This window comes from Chrysemys picta, chromosome 1 (genome assembly GCF_011386835.1).
Source record: "Chrysemys picta bellii isolate R12L10 chromosome 1, ASM1138683v2, whole genome shotgun sequence".
Taxonomy (NCBI): Eukaryota; Metazoa; Chordata; order Testudines; family Emydidae; genus Chrysemys; species Chrysemys picta.
This window is the reverse complement of record NC_088791.1, coordinates 230,963,039-230,989,686: the sequence shown is the minus strand read 5'-3', so window position 1 is coordinate 230,989,686 and position 26,648 is coordinate 230,963,039. Positions and strand designations below refer to the sequence as shown.

The 26,648-nt window shown below is 40.1% G+C and overlaps 1 protein-coding gene across 1 annotated transcript; it reads left to right on the top strand.

Annotated features, from left to right (window-relative positions):
* Positions 1–227: 227 nt before the first annotated feature.
* Positions 228–20,935, top strand: AKAP17A (A-kinase anchoring protein 17A). The gene is made up of 5 exons (XM_042845651.2): positions 228–657; positions 1,952–3,177; positions 13,564–13,712; positions 16,965–17,205; positions 18,934–20,935. The coding sequence occupies exons 2-5, from the start codon at positions 2,416–2,418 to the stop codon at positions 19,846–19,848; spliced, it is 2,067 nt and encodes a 688-aa protein (XP_042701585.2). The 5' UTR covers positions 228–657; positions 1,952–2,415; the 3' UTR covers positions 19,849–20,935.
* The last annotated feature ends 5,713 nt before the right edge of the window (positions 20,936–26,648 follow it).

Sequence of the window (26,648 nt, the reverse complement as noted above, 5' to 3'; positions counted from 1 at the left end):
CTATGGGCCCTGCTGTAATAGTACTGCCCCCAAACCCCTTCACTGGATTGGGCCAGGCCTGTGTCACACCCAGGGCCCCCTCCAGGCACCAGCCCAGCAAGCAGGTGCTTGGGGCGGCATGTCGGGCTTTTCGGGGCGGGTCCCTCGCTCCTTCTCAGAGGGAAGGACCTGCCGCCGAAGAAGAAAGCAGCGCGTGGAGCTGCTGCCGATCGCGGCTTTTTTTTTCCCCCCCACCGCTTGGGGCAGCAAAAACCCTGGAGCCGGCCCTGGTCACACCTGTGCTAGCCCCACCCCACTGGGGACCCAACACCCCGCAGTGGGCGAGCCCCGCCTGCCCGCCGGGCCCCTGCGGCGCTGCCATTTCCTCTCCGTCCGCCAGGGGGCGCGCGGCCGCAATCCACGCCGGGCTCGTGTGATTCTTTTTCCCTGCTGGAACCATAGACTCGGAGGAGCGGCCCAGCCCGGCCACTTCCAGGACGCTCTGGAATCCCTCGCCCCCCTTCCCTCTGGTTAAGCCAACCCGGAAGCGGAAGTTCCCCCCGCAGGGGTTTCTGGGACGCCGGGGAGCAGGGCGGCTGTTCTGTTTTCTTTTGGGTCAGACGTAGCCGCCAGCGGCGGTAGCGGCTGCGGTTTGGAGGCCAGAGACCGACGTGGCGGGTGAGTCAGTCCCGGGGGCGGGGGCCGCAGCTCGTGACCCTCCCGCTCGTATGGGGGCGGGGAACGCAGGGGATAAATGTGACCTTTGACCCCGTAAATATTCGCAACCCTTCTCTCCCCTCCCCTCCCCAGCTCCTTCTGTGGATCCCGCCGCCCGCTTGGTCGGGGCTCGGGGGGGCAGAGTCAGGCGAGAGCCCCCTGCTCGGTGCCCGGCGCTGCGCGGGCGGGGGCTCCCCAGGGGGCTGGCAAGGGAGTAGCAGTTGCTGGCCGAGGCTGCGCCCGTCGCCGGCCTGCGTAGCCTGTAGGGGCGGGGGATGGGGGGGGGGGCAAGGTGTTTTGGTTTTTTGCTCCGCCGGCGGACACCCCCGTGTCCCGATATTTTCTTCCTCTCATCTGGTCACCCTAGTGTCGCATCACGCGGCTGTTGCGTGTCCTGTGGAAGGAAACACTCCGGGGTTATTTCACCTTTGTGCAGAATTCAGGGGTGGGGAGGAAGAGAATCACACAATAATTATCTACTGACCATAGTAGCTGTTGATTCAAAAAGTTAAAGCTTCTATCATGGTTAAAAGACATTTTCAATATCATATGTCAAAATATACAAAGTAATTAGTTGTGAAACAAACTCTAATAAGGAGCCTGCCTTAGCCCCACTGCGCCTCCGACAGGACTTTTAACGGCCCAGTCAGTGATGCCAGCTGTAAGGGGCCCCGATGTAATATTACTGCTCCAAATCCCCTTCATTTTATTTAGCCTGGCCTGTGTCACATGTGTGCTAGTCCCACTGGGGACCCAACACCTAATAGGTTTTCAGTTAGCATTTTTCTTCTTTTGCCTGTCTGAAAATTTGTTTTATCATCGATGGAAATATTTTTTTTCATAAGTATGTGTGTGCAAGGTGAAATAGGTGTTTGACATTTACTGACGAAAAGCAACTTTTTCCAAGTCTGTTTATATGTTATGAATTATAATGGTTGTGTTTGTAAATCAATGGCAGATCTGTCTATGGTTATATGTATGAGCTCTAGCTTTAAAATTATCTTATGTTGTGGCTAAAACTCACAAATGTGATTTTAGGAAGTATGTTCTGTTGCCTATTAATTCTACCAGCCCTTTCACCTCCCCCATTTATGGCCCTAGTAATCAAATGGGGATTTGCAGTTGATGTTTACCATCATGTAGAGGGGATCTCACTATATTGATGATACACCTTGTGTAGTTTGTTCAGGTCTGAGCAAGAGTTATAAGACTAATTCTTTCCTCTAAATTGACATCTGTTTTATTTCCCTTCCAGAATAAAGTCGTCCAGTTGAAGCTGCTGCAGTATAACTGTTGCTAGTTGGCACTCTAGTAATTCTGCTCATGTTAACATTGGGTGACGACATAACTTCCACAGTGTTTCCTCCCGAAGCATAGCTTTCTGTTGAGCCATTGAGTAGCAAACCACACTTATTCATATCATCAGCTTTTCAGTTTCCCTGTGGACGTAATTGTACTGCTTATGACTGTAGTATTTAAGTCTTGGAACTGAATTTATATATTGTGATGGTTAGAAAACAGTTTATAATGGCAATGCTGTTAATTTTAAATTTCCTAATTGACTCTCATGCCAAGAATCAATGGTTTTACTTGGTAATGTTTAAATCTCAGAACCAGTCAATTATTTACAGATAAGGACCACTTTCCTCAGTTAGTGTTGCCTACAAGTTAGTTGAGTATACATTTTTCGTAGTGGTTTTATACTTCTTTTTTTGTGCTATGGCGGCTGCTACAATAGTTCATGATGCATCAGAAGCAGTAGAGCTCTGTGCTTCCTATGGCTTGTACCTTAAACCCATTACAAAAATGTCTATCAGCGTGGCACTTCCTCAGCTCAAGCAACCAGGAAAATCCATTTCCAACTGGGAAGTGATGGAAAGACTAAAGGGAATGGTGCAAACTCATCAGTTTTCCACACTACGGATTTCCAAAAGCACCATGGATTTCATCCGTTTTGAAGGAGAAGTTGAAAACAAGAGTTTGGTTAAGTCCTTTCTAGCATGCCTTGATGGCAAAACAATAAAACTTAGTGGTTTCTCTGACATTTTAAAAGTTCGTGCTGCAGAATATAAAATTGACTTTCCTACTAGACATGACTGGGACTCCTTTTTTCGTGATGCCAAAGATATGAACGAAAGTTTGCCTGGGGAGAGACCAGACACCATTCACTTAGAGGGGTTACCTTGCAAATGGTTTGCACTGAAGGACTCTGGCTCAGAAAAACCAAGTGAAGAAGTCCTTATAAAAGTATTTAAGAAATTTGGGGAAATACGTAATGTGGACATACCCATGCTGGACCCATATAGAGAAGAAATGACTGGTAGAAACTTTCACACCTTCAGTTTTGGAGGCCATTTGAATTTTGAAGCTTACATTCAATATCATGAGTATGCAGGTTTCATCAAGGCCATGAATGCCCTGCGAGGGATGAAACTGATGTACAAAGGTGATGATGGCAAAGCAGTGGCTTGCAATGTAAAGGTGAGAAACTGCAGAGTTATTCTGTAATAGACCTTAAGGGGAAAAAATACTGTTGAATGTCCTTTCCATGTGTGAGTTTAACATGTTAAACTCTACAGCTGCATTTTATACTGATATCAAGTCAGATTGTTGATGAAGCGACAGCATAAAAACAGTCTCTATTACTCCAGTTTTCAAGGTCCAGTTTCTTTTGTAAAATCATGTTGTATTTTATCCCAATTGAAGTTTACCTCTAGGTCCTTTATTACTTTCTCTTTTAAAATGTGTTCTAACACCTTGCATATAATTGAGATCAAAATACCTGGCCTGTAATTTCCTTCCTCACTTTTTTTTCCTCTTTCTTAAAAATAGGTACTATGTTACAATTCTCCAGGCATAGGATATGATCCCTGAGTGTATGGCTTCATTAAAAATCCCTGCCATTGGGCTTTCAATTTCATGTGCCAGTTCCTTCAGTATTCTTGGATGGAGACTATCCAGGCCCCTCCATTTGGTCCCATTAAGCTGTTTGAGCTTGGCTTCATTAATTTCTAATTCCATATCTTCATTTCCATTAGCCACCCCACCACTACCCCTAAACTCTTCATTACACTTATTTAAAAACTGAGACAAAGTATTCATTTAGGTGTTGGGCCATGCCTATATTACCTTTAATCCCCCCCCCAAATCCTCAGTGTTTAGTGGTCCCAATTCTTTTTTCCTTGTTTTCTTATTTATATGACCATAGAACCTTTTACTACTAGTTTTAATTTCCTTTGCAGTGTCCAACTCTGCTTGGATTTTGGCAGTTCTCACTTTCCCCCTATACATTCTGATCTCCAATACTTAGCTTTCTTTCCTGATCCAGCCCATCTTCTATTCCTTGTAGGCGTTCTGCTTTTTCTTAATAACCTGTTTGAGATGCTTGTTCATCCTGTTTGGTCTGCCGCCCTTCACTGCAATCCCCCCCAGCCCCCCTTGCTTGTGATGCTGGCTTCAGATAGCTTCTGCAACTTTTCCAAGCCTCCTCCACATTCAGATCCTTGAGTTCTTCAGCCTAGTCCACTTCCCTAACTTCCCTTTATTTTTTTAAGTTTGCCCTTTTGAAATGAAGGACCTTAGTTGCAGACCTGTTTGTTTTATCCTTCCGTTTAGTTTAAACTGAATTAGCTCATGATCACTCAAACCAAGGTTGTCACCTGCAACCGGTTCTTTTCACTATTCACCATTAGCAAATCTAAAATGGAATTACCTTTTGTTGGTTTGGTGACTATTTGGTGAAGAAATCTGTCAGCTATCACATCCAGGAAAACGTGGGCTCCACCATTATTAGCAGCATTTGTCCTCCAATATATATCTGGGAAATTAGTCTCCCATAATCACACAATTCCCAGTAGTATTCATGTCATTAAAAATATTAAGGAGGTCTCTATTCATATCCAAATTGGATCCTGGGGGTGTGTAGCATACCCCAAGTGCTGTCTCCGGGAACCATCTGGTCACTTTCTTCCCCAAAGTGGTTTTGGCTCAAACGGACTCTTGTTTTATCCATTCCATCATTTCTAATTTCTTTACAGTCTACTCATAAGTAATATAAAATGCTACTTCACCACCTTTATCTTTATTTCCGTCTTTCCTAAACAGCACATTCCCTTCAATTTCTGTACTCCAGTCATGACTACAATTCTACCATGTTTCTATTATCCCTATAATATCTGGTTTCACTTCCTGCACCATTAATTCTAATACCTCCATTTTGTTACCCAGGCTCCTTGCATTGGTGTACAAACATCTTAAGTTGTTTCTGCTTGTCTACGCCCAGATTCCTCACCCGATTGGGTACAGTCATTCTACTGTCAGCAGATAGGCGATACTATCGTCATTGGTATTGGCATTATCTTTTCTCTTGATGTCCGTTCTCCTACTCTCTCTCCATTGCTGTATCTTCTTTCTTGATTTTCCTCCTGCTCAATATTAGTATTAGGCATGGATATTACATGAGCATCTCCCAACTATATCCCCAGATTCCTAGTTTAAATCTTTTAATCAGTTGTGCCAGCCTCCACCCCAGAAATCCATTTCCCTGCCTAGTCAAGTAGAGGGCGTTCCACGAGAACAGTCCTCTCTCCGTGAATGACTCCCAGTGATTCAACATTCCAAAGCCCTCCTTATAGCACGGCCTGAGCCATCTGTTGATCATCATAATCTTGTCTTGCCTTCGTTCTCTTCTAGGGACAGGCAGAATCCTACTGAAGATCACCTCAGCCTCCATTTCTTTAAGTCTATCATAGTCTTCCCCCAGCCTATCATAGTCTCCTTTGATGCATTCCAGTGAGAATCTAACATTATAATTTGTTCCCATGTGAAGGACAATGAGTGGATTCTTTCCTGCTCCCATTATGATCCCTTGTAGCCTAAGGTCCACATCCCGTATCTTAGCACCCAGCAGATATGTGCTGGGGTCAACTCACCACATATGGTGCCTCTTTCTGGCTGCTGTGCGGATTAGCTCTTTCCAGGTCTGAGGCCCCCTTCTGCTGCTCGCTGCCTGCCCTGCTGCCACTCTTTTGCTCTCTCTCACTCTGTGCAACCCAGGGTGCTCCCGTTTTGTGACATGGATCTCTGGCCAGATCACTATGCATGTTTTCCCCTCTGGAATATCACTTTCCTTACCAGCAGTTTTAGGCAGTCGTCTTTTTCAATGCCCCTATGGTGCCACTTCCATGTGGCTGGTAGGGGAACCCAGGTACATCCTCTACTCTGGGTTCCAGCTGAGGGATCCTCTAATCAACAGCCAAAGTCTGCATCATCCTGAACCTTTCTGCTTTTTCCCTGAACCTTTCCTAATCCTGGCTCCAATTAGGGGGCTTATTTTTTTTACCCTTTTACTTTCCTGGTTCTTTTTGCATGAACAGAGAGCAACAATGCCCAAAGTTCAAAGGCGCAAACAAATTGATGTTTATTGGGGTGAACTTTTAGCAAGCATGATTTTAGTGTTTGTTTGTTTCCCTTCCCAGCTTTGACACCACAGAGCCATCCCAGTTCCCATTTCCTGCTCCCATTCCCCCCTTACTTCCTGATTGACTGCAGACTATATAGTAAAACTTGAGTTTTGCTTAGCTATACCTTAACTAATCATTTTATTGAAATTTAACTAACCAATTCTAACATACTGTAACATGGTTATTTAACCAATTATATTTTACCACCTTAATTAGTTTACACCCAGCAAAATTAATTATACAGCAGACAGAAACAATTACAGAACCAGACAGAGACCATGCAACTAAACATACAAAACAATACAGAAGTGAGGATTTTACAACTACATTTATACAGACATAAGGGTTTTCTAGCTGTGTTTATTGATAAGTAAGTTTTTACCAGATAGTAAACTATTAAACTAAATTTCCTTTTACGTGTTCTAGGCTCTTTTCTTTCTCTGGAGGTGATAGGAATATCAGGACAGGATTGTATTTCTAACAGCCCAATAGCCCCTTATTTCCATGTGACTAGTTTGGGATGTGAGGATGTGACCGTTCACTTCTCAGTTTATGGCTGCCTCTGCTGCTTAGCCAAAGGCCTTACTTAGCCTAAGAACAGAGCCTCAGACTGTCCCTTACACAGACAGAGAGTGATTTTGATTCTTTCTTTTATACCTCTATAACTAGCTAAGTGATAAGAATACACCTAAATCTTTAAAATATAGGCCTTTAGAGACAGGCCTGAATATGTATATCCTAACACTCCACCCCTTTTTTTTGTGTGTGTGTGGGGGGGATTCCAGGGCCAGGCATCAAGGTGGAAGGTGAGCTTCTTCCCTTTTTATTATTTTTATAGGGCTTGTGGGGCCCACCTTAGCTGCTGTTTTATTTTTAGGCACCATGGTAGCTATTACACAGGTGCTGGCCTTTTAGTTGAGCATTTTGCATTTTTATACTTTTTTTTTAGATTAGCCTTTTGAAGCCATTCCCCACCCACATCATGCTAACAACAAGACAAACACCACAGACAAACACATAAAACCTAGATTTATGGTATTTTGGGTTATTTTTTTGCTGGCGCCAGCGTGCTTGTAGAGTGTTTGAAAAACATAACAAAAAAACAATTTTCACAACTTCCCCCCCTCCCCCCCCCCCAGTGGGGACAGATTATTGCTTAATAATAATACCAATTTTTTTTTTACAAATTTTCTTGCTAATTGCACGAAAAACAGAAGAATTACCTTTAGGCTGTTTTTATTTTGTTTTATAGTTAGGTTAGTGAATTACCCCACTTATTGGTTATTTATGAAATTTATGAGGTGGTATGCCTTAGTTTTTCCTTTTGTACAACAGACCAGGTTTTTAATAGTTTTTTTGCTGTACCAAGCTTTAAGTTTATTTTTAGGTAATAGCTGAGAGACAGCTTTAGATTTTTGCCACACCCACCCCTCCCCACAGGGTAACCTGTTTTCCTTATTTTTAGGCTTGACTTGTTTTTTTACCTTTTTTTTTTTTTTTTTTTTTTTTTTTTTTTTTTTTTTTTTTTTTGGAGGGCCATAATTTGAGTTTTCTAGTAGCTTGTTTGCTGACCAGATGTATTTATTATTTTTAGATTTTTTTTGTGCTGCTACTTATGGGTAGTTTCCTCCTTTTCCCATCAGCTAGGTAATTTGCATTTACACAGAGGCTTTTTTGGCTTGCCTCTGGATTTAAAGCTATTAGCAGCTTAGAGACTGTTTTAAAAGGGACACATTTTACTTTTACCAGAGTTTTGATTACTTTTTACTTTTATTTTTTGCTTTAAAACACAGAGATTTGAAAAAGAAAGCACAATTTATTGTGGCTCCTTTTGGAGCCCTAGCAGGATTTTAATTAAATATCATGTTTTATTTGCATTTTTTTACCCCTTTTTTAATGTACACTGCATATGTTCTGGGAAATAGTTTAACCTTTATAACATTATATTAGCCATATTAATTTTACACAAGGTGTAACTAACTGCCTTTTTATGCCCACAGAGTTTTTATGCACCCCCAAAGTGACAATTTGATTTTTGTAGAGCCACCACAAGGCTTAATGTTTTTATTATTGCTCCCCTTTTCCTTTCCCTGTGCGTGTGCACACACAATTATTTTTTGCCTAACGTTTTTTGCACTGTGATTACTTTTTTTTACACAACTGTACTCTGATTACACTTTCATTTTGTACAACCAGAGACAGCCAGGGGCAGTTAAGTTTTAATAGAAACCCCTGACATTTCTTTAGCGATTTTGATTACATTACCCAATAGTTAAATAATTTTGATTAGATTATTTTTTCGCCTGCAGCAGGCTCCTATAGACCATTTTTGTGGGAAAAGGGCCCTTTTTTTAAGAATAGCTGTAAAGGCTTCTGGGGACAGAAGCATAGTGGTGGTAGTAGCCACTCTTCCTGACCCCCTGGTATAATTTAATTACCAAGCTTTTATTTAATGTGACTGCATAGAGTTGCACATACAGGTACATTTATATAACTGGGTTTTATTATTAAACCAAAAACTTGCTTTTGTAACACCACAACTGTTAGCTTTAACATTTTTACAACTGTTATTTTTACAACTTTTAAATGTTTACTTTCCTCCAAACCCCGTAGTATTAATTTTTGCAAAAGGTATTTGTACCTTTTTACTTTTTTTAAATTACTTACTTCTACATTTAGTTTTTTTAAGGTAAGTGCACTTTGTTTTTAACAACTTAGCCACCAAGTACAATTATTGCCACACAGCTGCCTTAACCTGTGCTGTTTTTACCTTGAGACTGTTTAAAAGGCAGTAAAACATTTGTTTTCGTGGTTGCCCATGGATCTTTTACTTTAAAAATTCCAGTGGAATTTAGCAGACCTTTATTATACTTTGTTTTAAACAAAACACCAAAAACATTTTACATAAGTATTTAAAGTACCCTTTATTAAAACTTTAGAAAAACAAAAGTGTGGAAAGGCAGGGGGAGAGGTGGGGAAAGAAGTGGAAAGAAACCAATTAAGCCTGTCAGGTTAGTTTAAAGTACAGGCTACCAGCAGCAAATTAAGTAAACTGAGAGAAAGAAGAAGGAAAAGAAGAAAAGGATATAGTTAGCTTTGAACCAAAAGTAGGCTCCTCGGGTTGAAACAGTTGGGAATCCTTACCCCCCGGTTTTTATCCTGGCTCTGGGAGAAGAGTGGGGGTTGTTACCTGCTCCTGCAAACCCTGTCACTTTGAAATCTTTTTTTTTCTTTACTTCCCCAGGACCAAGTCCCAGCTCCGGTCTCTAAAAGTGGTTTGTTAACTTTGCTTTTGACTCTAAACCCTGTTGTGCCAAATTATTTTTAACCACTCCTAACTAATTTACAACCATTCAGCAGCCCTTGCTGAAACAGCACCAAACTTGAAAGATTACTGGCAGCTTTCCATAATGCTGCCCTTACTTCAAACCTTTCACAAGTGGACTGAAGTGCCTCCTTTTCCTGGAAGGCATTTAGTTTTATTGGGCAGGGACCTTTTTTTACTACCTATATACCAAGGAGGGTGGGCTTCTCAGCCACCCCCCATCCTTCTGGGTTTCCTAACACTTCCTCCATTTCCTTTTTTAATTTCATCCCAGGCTGACCCTGCACCTGGTATGGGCCCTGGTCTTTATTTATTTATTTATTGTAAAAATTTTTTACCCTGGCTTGCCAGAACCCGCAACTACCATTACGAGAGTTTACTATACCCCCTCCAAGCAGCTGCGTGGATTGTTGGGGAGGGGAACTTACAGGCTGCCACTTACCTATTTAATGTGATGCATCCGAGTCATGGCACCAAGATGTTAGGGGGCTTATTCTTTTACCCTTTTACTTCCCTCGTCCTCCTTGCATCAACAGAGAGCAACAATACCCGAAGTTCAAAGGCGCAAACAATTTGATGTTTATTGGGGTGAACTTTTAGCAAGCATGATTTTAGGTTTTTTTTAATAGTGTTTCCCTTCCCAGCTTTGACACCACAGAGCCATCCTTGTTCCCATTCCATGTTCCCATTCCCCCCTTAGCAAAACATGATTTTAATTTCCCCACTCCCATTCCCCCCTTACTTCCTGATTGATTGCAGACTACATAGTAAAACTTGAGTTTTGCTTAGCTATACCTTAACCAATCATTTTATTGAAATTTAACTAACCAATTCTAACATACTGTAACATGGTGTGACAATGCGGTTCTGGCGGAACCCAACTGAGAGCGCCAACTCAGGACAAATTGCTAAAATAGGGCAGTTACAGCCCAAGGCCGGGGTTTTTCCACCTCTAAGGCAAACCAAACCAGCCAGACTAATACTTCGGTCTCACCCCACTGGCTAACCGCAAGTCTCACAAGCAATCTCCTTAGACACTCCAGTTTCCCAGTATCACCACCAGTGCCACACGTTATGGGGACAAATGGTTATAAAAACCAATACCCCAGTAAAAGAAAAAGGTTCTCCTGATCCCAAAGGACCAAGCCCCAGACCCAGGTCAATATACAAGTCAGACCTTACCCACAAATCACGCTACTGCCAATCCTTTAGAATCTAAAATCTAAAGGTTTATTCATAAAAGGAAAAAGATAGAGATGAGAGTTAGAATTGGTTAAATGGAATCAATTACATACAGTAATGGCAAAGTTCTTGGTTCAGGCTTGCAGCAGCGATGGAATAAACTGCAGGTTCAAATCAAGTCTCTGGAATACATCCCCAGCTGGGATGGGTCATTCAGTCCTTTGTTCAGAGCTTCAGTTTGTAGCAAAGTCCCTCCAGAGGTAAGAAGCAGGATTGAAGACAAGATGGAGATCAGGCATCAGCCTTATATAGTCTTTTCCAGGTGTAAGAACACTCTTTGTTCCTACTGTGGAAAATTACAACAAAATGGAGTCTGGAGTCACATGGGCCAGTCCCTGCATACTTTGCTGAGGTACAAGGCGTGTCTGCCTTCTCTCAATGGGTCCATTGTATAGCTGATGGTCCTTAATGGGCCATCAAGCAGGCTAGGCAGAGCTAATCTCAGCTTGTCTGGGATGTCACCCAGAAGCATAGCATAAGTTTGCCATACAGACAGTATAGAGCCAATATTCATAACTTCGACTACAAAACTGATACATACATATAGACAGCATAATCATAACCAGTAAACCATAACCTTGTCCTAGACACCCCATTTGACCCCCTTTATACAAGATTTGGGTGCCACTACAGGACCTTGGTTGCAACAATGATCTATATGGTCCCAGTTTATGTCAATAACGTCACACATGGTTATTTAACCAATTATATTTTACCACCTTAATTAGTTTACACCCAGCAAAATTAATTATACAGGAGACAGAAACAGTTACAGAATCAGACAGAGACCATGCAACTAAACATACAAAACAATACAGAAGTGAGGATTTTACAACTACATTTATACAGACATAAGGGTTTTCCAGCTGTGTTTATTGATAAGTAAGTTTTTTACCAGACAGAAAACTATTAAACTAAATTTCCTTTTACGTGTTCTAGGCTCTTTTCTTTCTCTGGAGGTGATAGGAATATCAGGACAGGATTGTATTCCTAACAGCCCAATAGCACCTTATTTCCATGTGACTAGTTTGGGATGTGAGGATGTGACCGTTCACTTCTCAGTTTATGGCTGCCTCTGCTGCTTAGCCAAAGGCCTTACTTAGCCTAAGAACAGAGCCTCAGACTGTCCCTTACACAGACAGAAAGTGATTTTGATTCTTTTTTATACCTCTATAACTAGCTAAGTGATAAGAATACACCTAAATTTTTAAAGTATAGGCCTTTACAGACCGACCTGAATATGTATATCCTAACAGCTCCCCCATCTTTGGATTTGCTAGCACACTCTCCCTTCTTCCACTGAGTAACTGCAAACTAATTTCTGTAGTCCCAAACACACCTCCCTTGTCCCAGGGAGTGACTGCAGACAATTTCCCTGCAGCCCCTTTCTGCTATCAACTCTCTGGCATTATAAATGCCCTGCCTGTTCCTCCACAACTGAGTTTCTGCTCAGCCTGAATTCCCCCATCTTGCAGCCTAATAGATTAATTGTCCCCTCTGGCCTACGTTAACCTATTCAACATGAGTGTGGGGAGCATACCCCATCACAAGACAGAACACCTTTCTCTTCTCCAGTTTAGCTCTGATCATCTAATTTCTTTGTGTCTGTTCTGCCTGTACATCTCAGATTTACTGATAAAACTTTTTAAGACCACACCGCCAGTATATTTGTGTGTGTGTATATATTTACGAATATAAGTCCCATGCTGAACCTAGACTATATATTTGTTCAACACATTCATAAGAAAACTAAACAAAATTAAACTTTTAAAAGAGAGAGAGAGTTCCTTTTTTAAAGAGGGGTAACAAGATACAACATTAAAATTAAAAAAAATCAGCAAACACCTGTAGAATGAAAATAAATTCAATTTATACAACTGAGCAGACATCTGAATTGTATTTGAAGTGCAGATATAACCAAAATTTATGATAAATTTGTTGCATTGTGTGATCTCAACCCATTTTTAAACTGTACTTGAAAATTTAATAAAAATACATTTCCATAATACCTGAAAATCTGGCATACATATCTTACTGCTTCTGTCATGATAAAGGGCTTAAGTTTTTGCAGCCACTGCTCCTCAGTTAGAATAACAAGTTTATTATAACAAATTTGATAGGCCACAATATCAGATAACAGTTGTATCATGGGTGTATGATGTCTATAGAGACTAGGGCCAGTGTTTTAAACATTAATCTGATGGCTATATAATGAAGTATAATATTCTCCTACTTTGCAGTTATTGGGGATTTATGTTCATAAGAGTATTTAAAATGGAAAATCACGTAGGAGTACCTAAAATTTATTATTTTAGGCTAAGCTCTCTAGGATTCACTTTTTCAAATCACAAATACCAGTACTACTTTTGAAAAGAAAAACATGAATAAGTTCAATTTCAGACAGAATCTAAATTCGTGGAGCACAAGAAAATATTATTTAGTTTTCTTTTTTTAATTTGGCTTAGTAAGATTTGCTTTGACATGTTTTAAGTCATGCACTTACGATTTGTTAATTGAGTACAACGTGGGCTTTGTTATGAAAAGGAAGTCAGTCAACAACTGTGCAGTTCAGAAAGTATCCTTTAAGGTTCAGGAGAAAAGTTTGAATGTGTTGGAGCTACACGTTAAATTGTTTATATACTTGTTACTGGATAAATCCCCGGACTCATGAGTAAAATAATTTTACTTTTTCTCACATGACAAGACTTGCAAGAGCAAGCATAAAAAAAAAATCCAAAAGTCGGGATGAAGTGAATGCAAAGCTGCCACTTAAATGTACTAGATTAGAATTGTTTTTGACCTCTTAAACTCATTGTTTCTTAACTGTGCTCTGTAAAGGTTTCCTTTGACTCAACAAAACACCTGAGTGATGCATCAATTAAGAAACGGCAGCTTGAACGTCAAAAACTTCAAGAGCTTGAACAACAAAGAGAGGAACAAAAACGCAGAGAGAAAGAAGCAGAAGAGAAAAAAAAGGAGGAGGAAAGGTAGATCTAACTTATATCTACATTTTTTAATTTTAATAACGATGATAAAATACAAGAAACTGCATTTCCTTCCCCTTATCTCCCTCACATTAGGAATGAATGAGCAATTTGACTAAATCTCCGTCTCTTGCAGGGCTAAAACTTTGGGTCCCCACATTTCTTCATTCCATTCAAAATTAGCAATGTTTAATTTGATCATATTATAACTTCACTTTCATATACAGTAGAACTTCAGAGTTACAAACTGACCAATCAAACACACACCTCATTTGGAACCAGAAGTTCCCAATCAGGCAGCAGCAGTTCCCCACCGACCTCCCCCAAAAAGGCAAATACAGTACAATACTGTGTTAAATGTAAACTACTACAAAAATAAAGGGAAAGCGGCATTTTTCTTGTGCATAATAAAGTTTCAGAGCTGTATTAAGTCAATGTGCAGTTGTAAACTGTTGAAAGAACAACCATAACATTTTGTTCAGAGTTACGAACAACCTCCATTTTTCACGGTGTTCGTAACTCTGAGGTTTTACTGTACTATTTTTTTTTCCACTCATGCACTAGCAATCATATTTCTAACCCAGAAAAAGTTAATTTTATGGGCAAGTTCTTTCCACATATAGAAACAAAAATCCAATCTTATGTTAAAACTGACATACGCAATCAGTTACAAAGTGTTTTAACTAGTTCAGTGAAGATATTAAATGGTCTTTAAGTCTGTTATTAATTGACTCAAAATATATTGTTAGCTTTAACTATTCAGTCTTCTAAATCAGAATCCTATTTTTCACAGAATTCTCCAAACATAATATTAAAATCCCCTTTGAGGGGAGGGATAGCTCAGTGGTTTGAGCATTGGCCTGCTAAACCCAGGCTTGTGAGTTCAATCCTTGAGGGGGCCAGTACTTGGTCCTGCTAGTGAAGGCAGGGGCCTGGACTTGATGACCCTTTGGGGTCCCTTCCAGTTCTATGAGATAGGTCTCTCTATATATATATTTATTTTTGTTATCATGCAACTCTCTGCTATTAAACATGTTTTGATCACTTACATTAGTGGTGTGAGCAAATCAGATTCCAAATTCTTAATGCTCTTCTAATTTTGAAATACCTTAGTAATAAAAGGCAGATCCTGTGCAATGCAATCTGGAGCTGAGATGACCATCACTGAAGTTGAAAGTTTGGTAAATTTATTATAATACCTATAATTTCTTATAATTCTGCACAAAATTATTGTTTCTGGACTATTTTAAAAAGTGTTTAAACTAAAATGGATGATTTTGGTAAAATGTATACCAATGCTGGTAACAGACATATAAGCTTTTACTATTAAAGATAGTGGGTAAACATCTTCACCTTTGAAAATCCTCATTCACATCAAAAGTACTACATGGGCAATTAACAGTGATAAGGTAATGTGTTATGTTTGATTTTTGCTTTGCATGGTTGATCCCATTAGAGCATCTCTTCATTTTAAATTCAGCTAACTTAATTTCTGTCCAGTGTTTATTACAAGAACCGGCTAATTTGTTAGACTTCTTTTGTGAATTTCCGTTTTGCTTATAAACTGTATTACTGCAGTCTTACATAGAGTGGAAATGACTTTCTTGATTTGTGTTGCGTGTTCAGTCTGCTTATTTTCCCTTGCTTTGAGATTCTTTACAAACAAGACGATAGAAGCTGTGGTTTTCGTTACTCTACTGCCCAGCTAGTTCAGACTTCAATGTTTCCCAACTACTGACAGTATTAGAAAGCAAACTAACTGTTCTGATGACACAGATCTCACAGAAACTCGTTGGCTCTAAATGACAAAATATCATGACACTTGTATATAGTTTGATACAATTTTCTTTTCTTTCTTTCTTTTTTTTTTTTTTTTTAAAGTGAGGTTAGTGCTGCTTGTTCCGGATTAACAGCAGTGAAGACTTAAGTCTTCTATCCACAGAAAAGTACAGCCTGGGCAAGCTTCCCCACATCGTCCCACCAAGGTGCCTCAACTCTGACCTGGAGGGACACCTCTAGGGGTGAGAGTAGTTCAGTTTCCATGGCCAATCCAGTCCTTAGTGCTTCTGAGGCCACCAACAAGATTTTCAGTTGTGGTGGATTTTACATGTTAGTGCTAGACGCAGTCATTCCTCTAAGCCCCAGTTGTTGTGCTGTTGTTGTTCCTAGAAGATAGCTGACCAGAATGATAACTATGCATTAGTTCTGAGGAAGGCAGGTTCAGGCAGTGAGCGACACAAAAATAAAGTGAGCTAGTTTGATATTTTGGTGGAAATGTGCTTCCTAGAACTGGATAGTTGAAATGTTTAAACTACAATGATTTGGTTTAACTTGGATCATGAAGTTTTTAAAATCTGTTTTCTAGATAGCACATGGTCTTCCAATTTTCTAATTGTACAAGTAAATCATTTTATTGAAATGGTTCTGCTTTAACAAAGATAGGTTTTTTTCAGGAATGGGCTATAAGTTTTAAAATGTATTACTAGGAAAAAAGTATGTGTATACATACAATATCTCAGGGATGCCAGGTATATATGGAACATAAATCTGAGGATAGCAAATCATTTCAGTAATTGTATGTTAAGGAAACTGGAGCCCGTGCATCAGTGATCTTCTTTTATCATTTAGATGATAAATAACTCTCCAAGAGCACTGTTCTTCACTCCTTAATGAAGCAAAACTATTGACTTGAACAGAAATTTTTCCTGAGTAAGGAAGCTAGGTTGTCTAGATCCATTTACTTTTGTGTGGTTAAAGTGGAATTCTTCAGTGGAAGCTGCTGCCTGTTCAGTATTTCTGAAAATCATGCCACTGTTTAGGCACGTATTCTCTTGAAAATCTTGGCCTTTGCTACTATCTGCACATTCTTAAATTAATATCTGCTGAACGTTTTTCTTCTGAAGGATGGATTGCCCAGCCAACTGACTCAGAATGACTGTATTTCTAATTTGATCAGTAAAATGCTCTATGATCTTACTTGTGTTGGTTCCTAAAACATCTCATAATTAAATTTTTGCTTATCCCTAGAACAGTCTATCTGATGTCAGTTTAGTTTTGTGTGGGAAGGGAAATGTTTAAAGGTGTTCACTGAATGCATATGTGATGTTTCCTGCTTCTGTCTATGTCAGCAATCAATAAGACCTGTCTTTCTTGGAAAAAAATAACAAAATCCTGTATTTTTAACTTAAATTGTAATAGAAGTCAAAATCCAAAATTGTTCCTGTCATGGCTAATGTACAAATTAATTGCTCTTAGGAAACAGAAAGAACTTGAAGAACTTGAGAGAGAGAGAAAAAGAGAAGAGAAGTTACGCAAAAGAGAACAGAAACAGAAGGATCGTGAAGTTCGTAGAAACAAAAAGAAACTTGAAAAAATGCAAGCAGAAGAGCAGAAAAAACTGCAAGAGAAAATAAGACTAGAAGAGAGGAAGCTCCTGTTAGCGCAAAGAAATCTTCAGTCCATTAGACTAATTGCAGAACTGCTTAGCAGAGCAAAGGTAACTTTGGAAAGCTGTCTTTTTCGTATTATTTCAAGAGCTAACAAAAATGAAAACTGGTAGAGTAAAATTTTAAGTGACTTATGTGTTCATAAGCCAGACCACTTAGCTGTTACATGTGCCAACAGTCAGCCCTCTGAATAGTATGGATTGTGAACTCATAAGAGCGCCTGTCTTGAAGCCATAGGATGTTTGCCTAGGCATCTGTTCCCTAGGAAGGCAGGAGTGGCGTAAAAAGAGAGCCTGAAATTATTGACCTGAATAACATTATGCATGAGTTGAGAAAAGAGGCCTGCCCACTACTTTGAGATCCAAGAAAGAAATGTGCGGAAAACATGACATAGAGAACTGAGCAAGGGACTAAGACAGAGGATTCCAAGTTTGAATTTTGGCTTGCCACTGCATCACTTGTGGCCTTGAGCAGTTCACTTAACTGTTCTCTTTACCATTTATTAAGTGGGGATTATTGTGGTTTCTTTTGCTAATGTTTGAAAAGTACTTTTGAAAAAGCAGGTGTAACAATATTACAAAAATACAAATATCTGTTTTCCACTGACAGTGATGGTGACGTGTCAAATCATGTCTGAGTCTACAGTCGTCAACATTGTTTCCATATGTTCCCTAAACAGGACACAATATTTTCTTGTTTCTTGAAAAAGTCGTAATCGCAGGTATTTTGGATTAATGGCTAATGTTTAGTAACTGTTTTAAGTAAGCAGTAATGCAACCGTCCGTGGCAATGCACAGCTTTGTCTCTTGCTGCCATCGTGCATCGGGGTGTTTTAATCTGTATATTAGCATAAATGTAGTGATAACATTTTAACACAGCATACCTTTCTATCCATCACATCGTCATATGTACATCACCCTAGTAATTCCTGAGTTCTTGATCCCCATTGAGTAGAGTCTAATTAAATACTCTCACTCCAAGGAAAATAATGCTTAGAGAATTTTTATAAGATTTTCCTTTTAAAAAAATAAATAAAGCTAGATTCTTATAGTATGTTCATCATTGTGGTATAAAAAGTTGTTTAGATACTACTGTGTTGTGCACTGAAGCAATACCTGAGAATATCAATTATTGCACCATTTTCTGTGGATAGCTGTCTTTCCCTTCACGCCTAGGGTAAAACTTGCAAAGGACTGAACTAAGCCTCTTTTGTTTAGCGGCAAAGCAAGGCAAATGTAATATTTAAATAACACAATAGTTTGCTGATTGTATTAGACATTTTACATACTTAACAGAATAAAAACTTCAATTTTTTTTAACTTACCTGAAGTATCTTAAACCCATTCAATCCTTGAGTTTTGTGACTGCCAACAAAAACACTAATCCTAATGCTGGTTACTGTAACGTTGACACTTGTCCACTGGGAACTGGACTGAGCTCAACTCATTTGATATAGATTCCTGAATAGTCATTGGCTAGTAATGATTTTTGCTCCTATTGGGTTCTGACGAGTAACTTGGAGATGAAACGTACCAACTCCCATTACCAGTTCCTTAAACTGAGCTGGCTGCTTTTTCATTTCAGCATTATTTGTTGACCAATAGCCTTAGCGCACAGAGTTATGTAAATTATTTTTTGGAAATGGTTTCCTTTTTTACAGGCTTCCCTTGTATATGACAAATTCTGATTTCTTTAACAGAGGGATTTTGGGGAGACATAAGCACATCTATAAATTTTCTTTCTCATCCATTTTCTCCCTCCCCCTCAATGTCTTTCAGGCAGTAAAGCTTCTGGAGCAGGAACATAATGAAGAAAGAGTCCGTCTTCAGGAGTTGGAGGAGAGACGAAGGCTGCAAGAGGCTGAACTCAGACGTGTAGAGGAGGAAAAAGAGAGAGCACTTGGACTGCAAAGAAAAGAGAAGGAGCTAAGGGAGAAGCTATTAAGCAATCTCCTGAGCAAGAAAACAGATGACACACATCAGAGTAAGGAGGAAACTAAGGCATCTCAGTCTGGCCTGTTGAAAACTATTGTGGCTGGTCCACAGATTGTGTCATCCAGCTGTATAACATCTACCTCGGTACAGTCCATGATGGGTAAACCAAATCAGGTCTATCAGAGGGAAGTAATAGCCACTGAAAGTGTGAACTCTCAATCCAAGTATTTAAATGGAAACCTTCACAAGGAAGCTAATGTTAAGGAAAGCAAGACACTTAATTTCAATAGCACTGAAAGTTCTTCTGATAAAAGGAGTTCAGGTGTGCTTTCTTGTATTCCTGCCAATAACCAGCAACACAAGAGTACGCCAAGCTATGACCAGAATGCGTGCAGGAAGGACGTATCCTCTGAGCAAGGCAAGTGTAACAGAGAGCCAAGTAAGGGGAGGAGCCATTCATGTAGTGACACAAGTATTGATAATAGCAAAGATAAAAAGGAAAGGAGCAAACACAGAAGAGACTTGAGTAGTCAAGATGAAAAGTATAGGAAAGAAAGCAGACTCCATAAATACCCTAGCAAAAGTCGCAGCCCTCACCGAAGAAGCTTAAGCCCAGATCGCACCCAGCATAAGCGGGCCTTGAGTGTTGAGAGCAGACAAGATAAGAAAGAGAGAAGTCATGGTCACAAAAGCTTGGGCAAGAAACGAAAGCACCGAAAGAGATCGTTGAATAAGCAAAGAAGTCCTTGGAGTAGGTAATAAAGGAATTTGCCTTCAAAAAAGGCTGTTACAGGACAGATCAAGGCCAGAAAGTTCTGAAGTAGATCTCATCTGTGTGACTACTGTGGGGGAAAAATGAAGTTGCTGTTTGGTGAATTATCTAACTTGAATCTAGTTCATGGACCCAAGATACGGATAACTAGATTTTAATGTTTCTTTATGATCTGTTTTGTCTCCTTTTTTACATTACGACAGTGCTGTAGATATAACCATACGTGCTTGAGTTTCTACAGTGCTGATAACCAGCCTAACTTGGTTTTCATTAGTTTCCATTTTCTGAATCTTTTGATTAGATCACTTAGTTTCTAATGTCTGCAATCATAACATCCTCTGAATTAGGAGAGATATAGGTGTCAGTTATCAGGATTCCAGTCTTGGCAAGTTATTGTGTACAAAATATTTGACTACAAACCTTTCCTTATGCACTCAATGAAAAAACATGTAGCAAAGCAGAATTTTTGCTAATTGAGCCAGGGGGCAGTATTTTTGTATGAAATTTGGAAGTGACCATAATATTTACAGAATATCTTTTAAAGTGTGCTGCAATGCCTCCATTGTTCTTTGAGGTGTATTTACTTTGTGGAGAACCACAGGGCCCAAATGATCATGGCATCTAATGCCACTTGTATATTTCAGAATTCTTTTCTATTTCAGAATAGGTGCACTGTTGTGCTTTTAGAACACCAGGAAATATTCAAAAATGGCCACAAAGCTGCTCTGTCATGTCTTTAAAATGTTTTGGCTGTTTCTAATTATTTAAAGTGGTATGGAAACAGTTAAATTTATGTTTCAAGTACATACAGATATGTTGTTTTTTGAAAAGGGGCCTTCTTGCTAAATTATATTTTACTTGCAATGTTCAGATTCAAGGATGCAATTTATCTAGTTAAATAATTTTTTATAACATTTTGCTTCTAAAACTGAAGCTCAGGAATCTTAAACAGCTTGTAACATGAAGGTGAAAGAACAGTGTAGTTTTCATTTTATAAAATCTATTTCCAGAGAACCCAAATTGCTGTTTTCATATGTCAGTACATTAAAAATTTGCAAAAGTACTATATTAAAACTTGCTTTGTTTGTGACATTTGTTTTGAAAAAAATATTTGAAGTTGTGGTTCATTAATGAAATTGACCCATCTTTTGAGAGATCCCTGTAATTCCCCACTATATTGAATATGAGATCACTAACTTTGTAGTGTTCATTTTGGGTCAGAATTTATGATATATGGCTACTTCCCGAAGTCAGTACAAAAAATGAGGACACTGGTGTGCAGCCCAGTGACTTCCCCCAACTGGTGGTTTCTACCAACCTGCTGTTGCCGATCTCTGTGTAAGGGGTAAGATTTTCTTATAGCCTGAGTCTGCTGAAAACTTTTCACCTTCCCCTCAGTTCTAGCTGCTGAAAAAGGAGCATTTCCCCAACCCTCTGCATGTGGCTACTGTACCCCACCCCTAGGCTTTTTAAGACTTCCTTCCCTCTGAATAGCTCCTGTACCTTCGTCATCTGTTTTTAGAGCTGGGAAAATAATTGATTTTATTTTTCATTCTCTGGGAGTTCTGAAAAATAAAATAAAAATTAGTTCAGACTCAATGGAAACGGATTTTTTTTTTTTAATTTTTGGGTGGATCGAAAAAATTTCACATAGGTTGAATGAAACATTTTGTTTTGGGGCATTTTAAAAAGGTGTGTTTTTTTTTTTAAAGCAAAAAAAAATGGCCTAGATTCAAAAACAGTGGTAGCAGTGGTGCCCCCCTTATAACCTATAGCCCAGTGGATAGGGCACTCACCAAGGATGTTGGGGGATATTGGAATCCCTGCTCCGGAGCAGGATTTGAACCCAAGTCTCCCTCTCCCAGATGAGCACCTTGACTTCCAGGCTATTGGTTATTCTGGGGTGAGTCTCTCGATCTCTCCTGTTGAAGCAGTTCCACTTTGCATAAAATACTTCAATAGTGATAGGAGCAGAGAGAGAGAGAGTGTGTGTGTGATTCTGGTGGTTAGGTCACTTAGGTGGGAGGGGGAACACCTGGGTTCCAGTTCCTGTGCCAAAGAATATTTATTTATACAGAGTGGAACAGCTTGAACAGGAGGTCGAGAAAGACCGTTCCAGAATCTCTTATAGCCTGGTGAGTAGGGTACTCAAAAGGGTGGGTGGGTGGGGATTAGGTTAATCTATGTGTGTGATGGTGGTGGTAGTGTCAGGGGAGATTTGGATTCAAGTGCCTGCTCCTAAGCAGAAATTCGAGCCTGAATCTTCAACATTGCAGATGCGTGGGCTAAAGGTTAAAAGGGGGCAGTGGTGCTGCTACAATTACCAGTGGTTTTGTGACCGATGCCTACATCCCCTTGTGAGGCTAGCTTAAAAAAAAAGATTCATTTTGACATCTCAAAAAAAAAAAAAAAAAAAGTTTTATCTGAAACAATTCACCAAAATAGATACAGTTGACCCAAATCTGCATATTTTGGTGAAAGAAGTTTTGTCCAAAAAAATATATGCTCAGCTCTGGTTAGCTTTTTCGCTTCCCCAACTATCAAAGTAAATGTTGCAGTTCTTGTCAGATTAACTACTATCCAACTCCTGATTAGCACTAGTGAAAGATAACAATAGTTGATGCTTGGCAAAGACATGAGTAGAAACAAAAGCATTGCCCCACTGTCTGAAGTAATCTGTCTGAAGCTTTGTTGCTTCATCTAGGAGCCATAAAAGGGGTGCCAATTGAATACAAGGAAAGAGGCTTCTACTTCCTGATTTCCTTATGTCTTCATCTTATTCTAGATCTGAGCAAACTACATACAACTTCTCAGGTTCAGGATGGTACCCCTTCCCTCCCATTATTCTGTCACTTCAAGCTCAGGACGGTTTCATGGCTCTCGACTTCCAGGATGCGTACTTCTATATAACCGTCCATCTAGCCGCAGGAAGTATCTGAGATTCACAGTACCTGAGGTAGTCATGACCAGTACAGGATACAAGCCATTCAGATTCTCCACATCAGCAAGCGTTTTCACAAAAGGCCTAGCAGTGGTAGCACTGTTTACCCATACGTAGATGATTGGTTGATCTGAGGCAGGTCCCAGCAGGAGACAGACAGCCCTAGAGTATGTCCTCTCCTTGTTCACCAGCTAGGTCTCCTTGTATGCTGTGAAAAATTCTCACCCCATCACAAATAAAGAGTTCAGAGGGACCATGATCAACTCTGTCAGTGAAAGCCTACCTCCCAGAGGACAAGTTCCAGTCTCTCCAGCCACTAAAAAATGACCTAAAGTCAAGTCTGACTATGATGTTGAATACTTGCCTGCGTCTACTAGGCTACAGGTCAATGTGTATATCTGTGACACCGCTTGCCAAACTACTCCTGTGGTCCCTGTAAGTGTTGCAGCTTCCCCATTATACCCTCTTACAAGCGTATGAGGAGACGGGGTAAATGTGTGGTCCTGAGGAGACTGCTTTTCAAAAGATGCCAATCTCATGCGCATAAGGCACATGCACATCTACATTGGGATCCACATTGACTATAACATCTTGAATAAACACATTTACTAGAGGATAAGTAACTCTTCTTTGCTCAGAATCCGTTGTGTATCAAACACGTTTGTTGGTGACGTAGTGTCTTTAGCTTTCAAATCAGATGTCATTGGATCCCAATGGAAACTAAAACAGGTTCTGGAAATCATGTACCTGAATTTTAAAAACTTGACTAATTTTTTGCATCCACTAAAAGTGTTTTGGTGGCAATAGATAAGTTGTTCTATGTGAAATCTTACAGATTTTTTTAAAAATAAATCACTGACAATCTCATCACTTTAACAGGCAAGACTGACTTCCAAGAGCAGTCTGATTAAAATCTGGTACTATTTCTGTGATTTTCTACTGAATTAATGTAGCCTTGGCGAGTGACTTCATGGTCATATAATCAGAAAGATATTTGTTTAATCTATTACCCTTTGCCATCTGTAGTGGCTTTAAAACAGATACTCCTGTTCACTGAGGTTTAATCTCTCTGATCAATGGGCTCTTAGCCTAATTAACATGTACTGCTTACACTCCATAGCACTGTTGTTGTTTTTTTCCATTTAAAATGTGAAATGAACATTGCTGGGGGAGGTACTGGTATGTCAAGAATACCAAGAGTAATGGATCTTTTTAGCTTTCACTGCAGGTATGTCTGTAAATTAACAAGTAGTTGCAAATCAGTTTTGAAACAATTTAAATTTAAAATATAAATAACTTACTACTTTGGGACAGGGAGTTTCAATGTCAAAGAGATGCATTACTGCAATAAAGCAAACTGTAAACTGTTGCCTGATTTAGGATGTTAATCGTATTAATTTGGATAGTATGGGGGGCTTGCCAATTTGTTTGATTGGAAGATGAGTTTTTTGTTCCGAATTAGACTTCACAGAATTTACCTTTTCCTTCACTGAAAGGACCCTACGGGGTATGACAGGAAGCTTATACTGAGACAGGTATAGCGTTAAAGACATTTTATTAAGATAAATGAAGTAGTAATTAAATGGTAAAATAATTAGCATTACAAAGTTACAATTGTATTGCTGCTATTTAAAAGATACATATGATATTATGGAATTATATGCTACAAAGCTTTGGTTAATATACTCACACCCTTCCTTGATAACCCGCTGGTGAGAGAGACAGGACTGGCCTCGCCTTTGGTGATTTAGGTTGCTTAATTTTTGAGTGAGAGGTGCAAAGCTTAGGAGAAGCTAGAGCTAAGAGCTACCAAAGGTAACTTAGAGTTTACTTAACTAACTTAACCTTAAAATTAAAACCTAATAAAACTAAGAAAAGCTTAGGGAAACCAAGCTTAGCCTAGTTCCCTTGGAACTTAGAAAGTTTAAGAAAAACAAGTACAGCCTCCTAATTTACTCTAGCAAGATGGGTTACCTCTTTTATAGGGCACAGGTGCCTGAAATCCTTTTTTCTATGCCCAAACTTTATTTTTCACCCACAAAAATGTTAGGTTACACTTACTTCATAGGCTAGTATGTTTGTATGTATTGATGACATGTACATACATATTAATGACATTAGATTATACACAGGTGTTATTTTTGTTCTCCCAGTTATTTTGGTTCTTTTTTTGTGGTGTTCCTGTTAAGTCTGAGGGTACAGACTTGGAAACCCCCTATGCCATTCTACCATTATCTATCTATCTATCTAGGTGAAAGGTCTTAGCAAAGTCAGCACCCACACATATGTCTATCTGGGTGAAAGGTTCCAGACATAGATTTGCTAATATAGCCTTAGCTTAACATACAGGACATGGCCTGTAGGTCACTGCTCCTTGTTGGTATGAGATGTTAACACTGCGTTTTCAAGGGTGGTATCCATATCCCAGAGTTTCGTGCATCACAGGAGATGTTCTAGGAATAGCTTTGATTCATATGGTTGGAATTGGTCTCTGCCTTCACACATCAGTGATGGCAGCTCCCACTCACCTCTCCCTTCTGCCCGAAGACATGGACCAGGTCATGAATGATAGGGTTCTGTTCCGACACACAAGAAAGGTTCATGACGCCAGGGTGCTCAGGAGATTGGGATTGTACTCGCAGAAGGAAAAAGGGACTCTGGGAGGGATAGTCAGTGGTTTGAGCATTGGCCTGCTAAACCCAGGGTTGTCAGTTCAATCCTTGAGGGGGCCATTTAGGGAATCTGGGGCAAAAATCTGTCTGGGGTTTGGCCCTGCTTTGAGCAGGGAGTTGGACTAGATGACCTCCTGAGGTCCCTTCCAACCCTGACATTCTATGATTCTATATTCCCCAAGAAACAACATAGCTCTGCACAGCGTCTCAGGGCAACAATTATTGTAGGGGACCTTGCCAGCCCGATTCTAACTTGGCTTATGAAGCTGTACCCTGACAGCAGCGACCCAGACAAAAATTCAACTACAGACTAAGGCCTGGTCTACACTGCGGGCGGGGGGATCGATCTAAGTTACGCAACTTCAGCTATGTGAATAAAGTAGCCGAAGTCGACATACTTAGATCGACTTACCGTGGCGCCTTTACTGCGGTGAGTTGACTGCTGCTGCCCCCCCCCCCATTGACTCCATCTGCCCCCTCACGGTGGTGGAGTACAGGAGTCGATGGGAGAGCACTTGGATCAATTTATCGCATCTAGACTAGACACGATAAATTGACCCCCGTTGGATCGATCACTGCCTGCCGATCCAGCGGGTAGTGTAGACATACCCTGAGTAGCTTCAGAATGGTTGTTGAGTAGATGTTTGGATGGCTTAACGCTCATTGGCAATGCCTGCGCACCTATCTAGTTTCCACTGGGGCCAGTGTGGTTCAGCTTATAGTGGCTTACTGTGCCATCCACAATGTTTGTGAAGAAAAAGCAGAGTACTTCTGTACCAAGTGGGCACAGGACAGAATGGGTTTGCAAAGCTTGTACAGACAGCTGGAGCTCAGCTGTGTGCACCCTGTCCTAGTTCTCAGTGGGCAAGAGAAATCTGGGATGCCATATGCTCATGCATCCTGGAACAGAAGGGAACCAGAGGGTAACTTCTAATTCCATGCCAAGGGACATATCCCTCTATGCTGCTGCAAGAAAAGCGTGGGCTGACATTGGCTCTTACTTGTGTGCCTGTGTATCTTTGGGTTTTGATCCCCTGTAGCCAAAGTCTACACCTATGGACCACAGAACAGGGAGCGGTCAGACACCAGGGATTGGGAATGGTATAAAATACTTCCAATGAAAGAGCTGATGTGAGCAAAGGGTTCCTTTTCCCTTCCCAAACCTAAGTGGGCC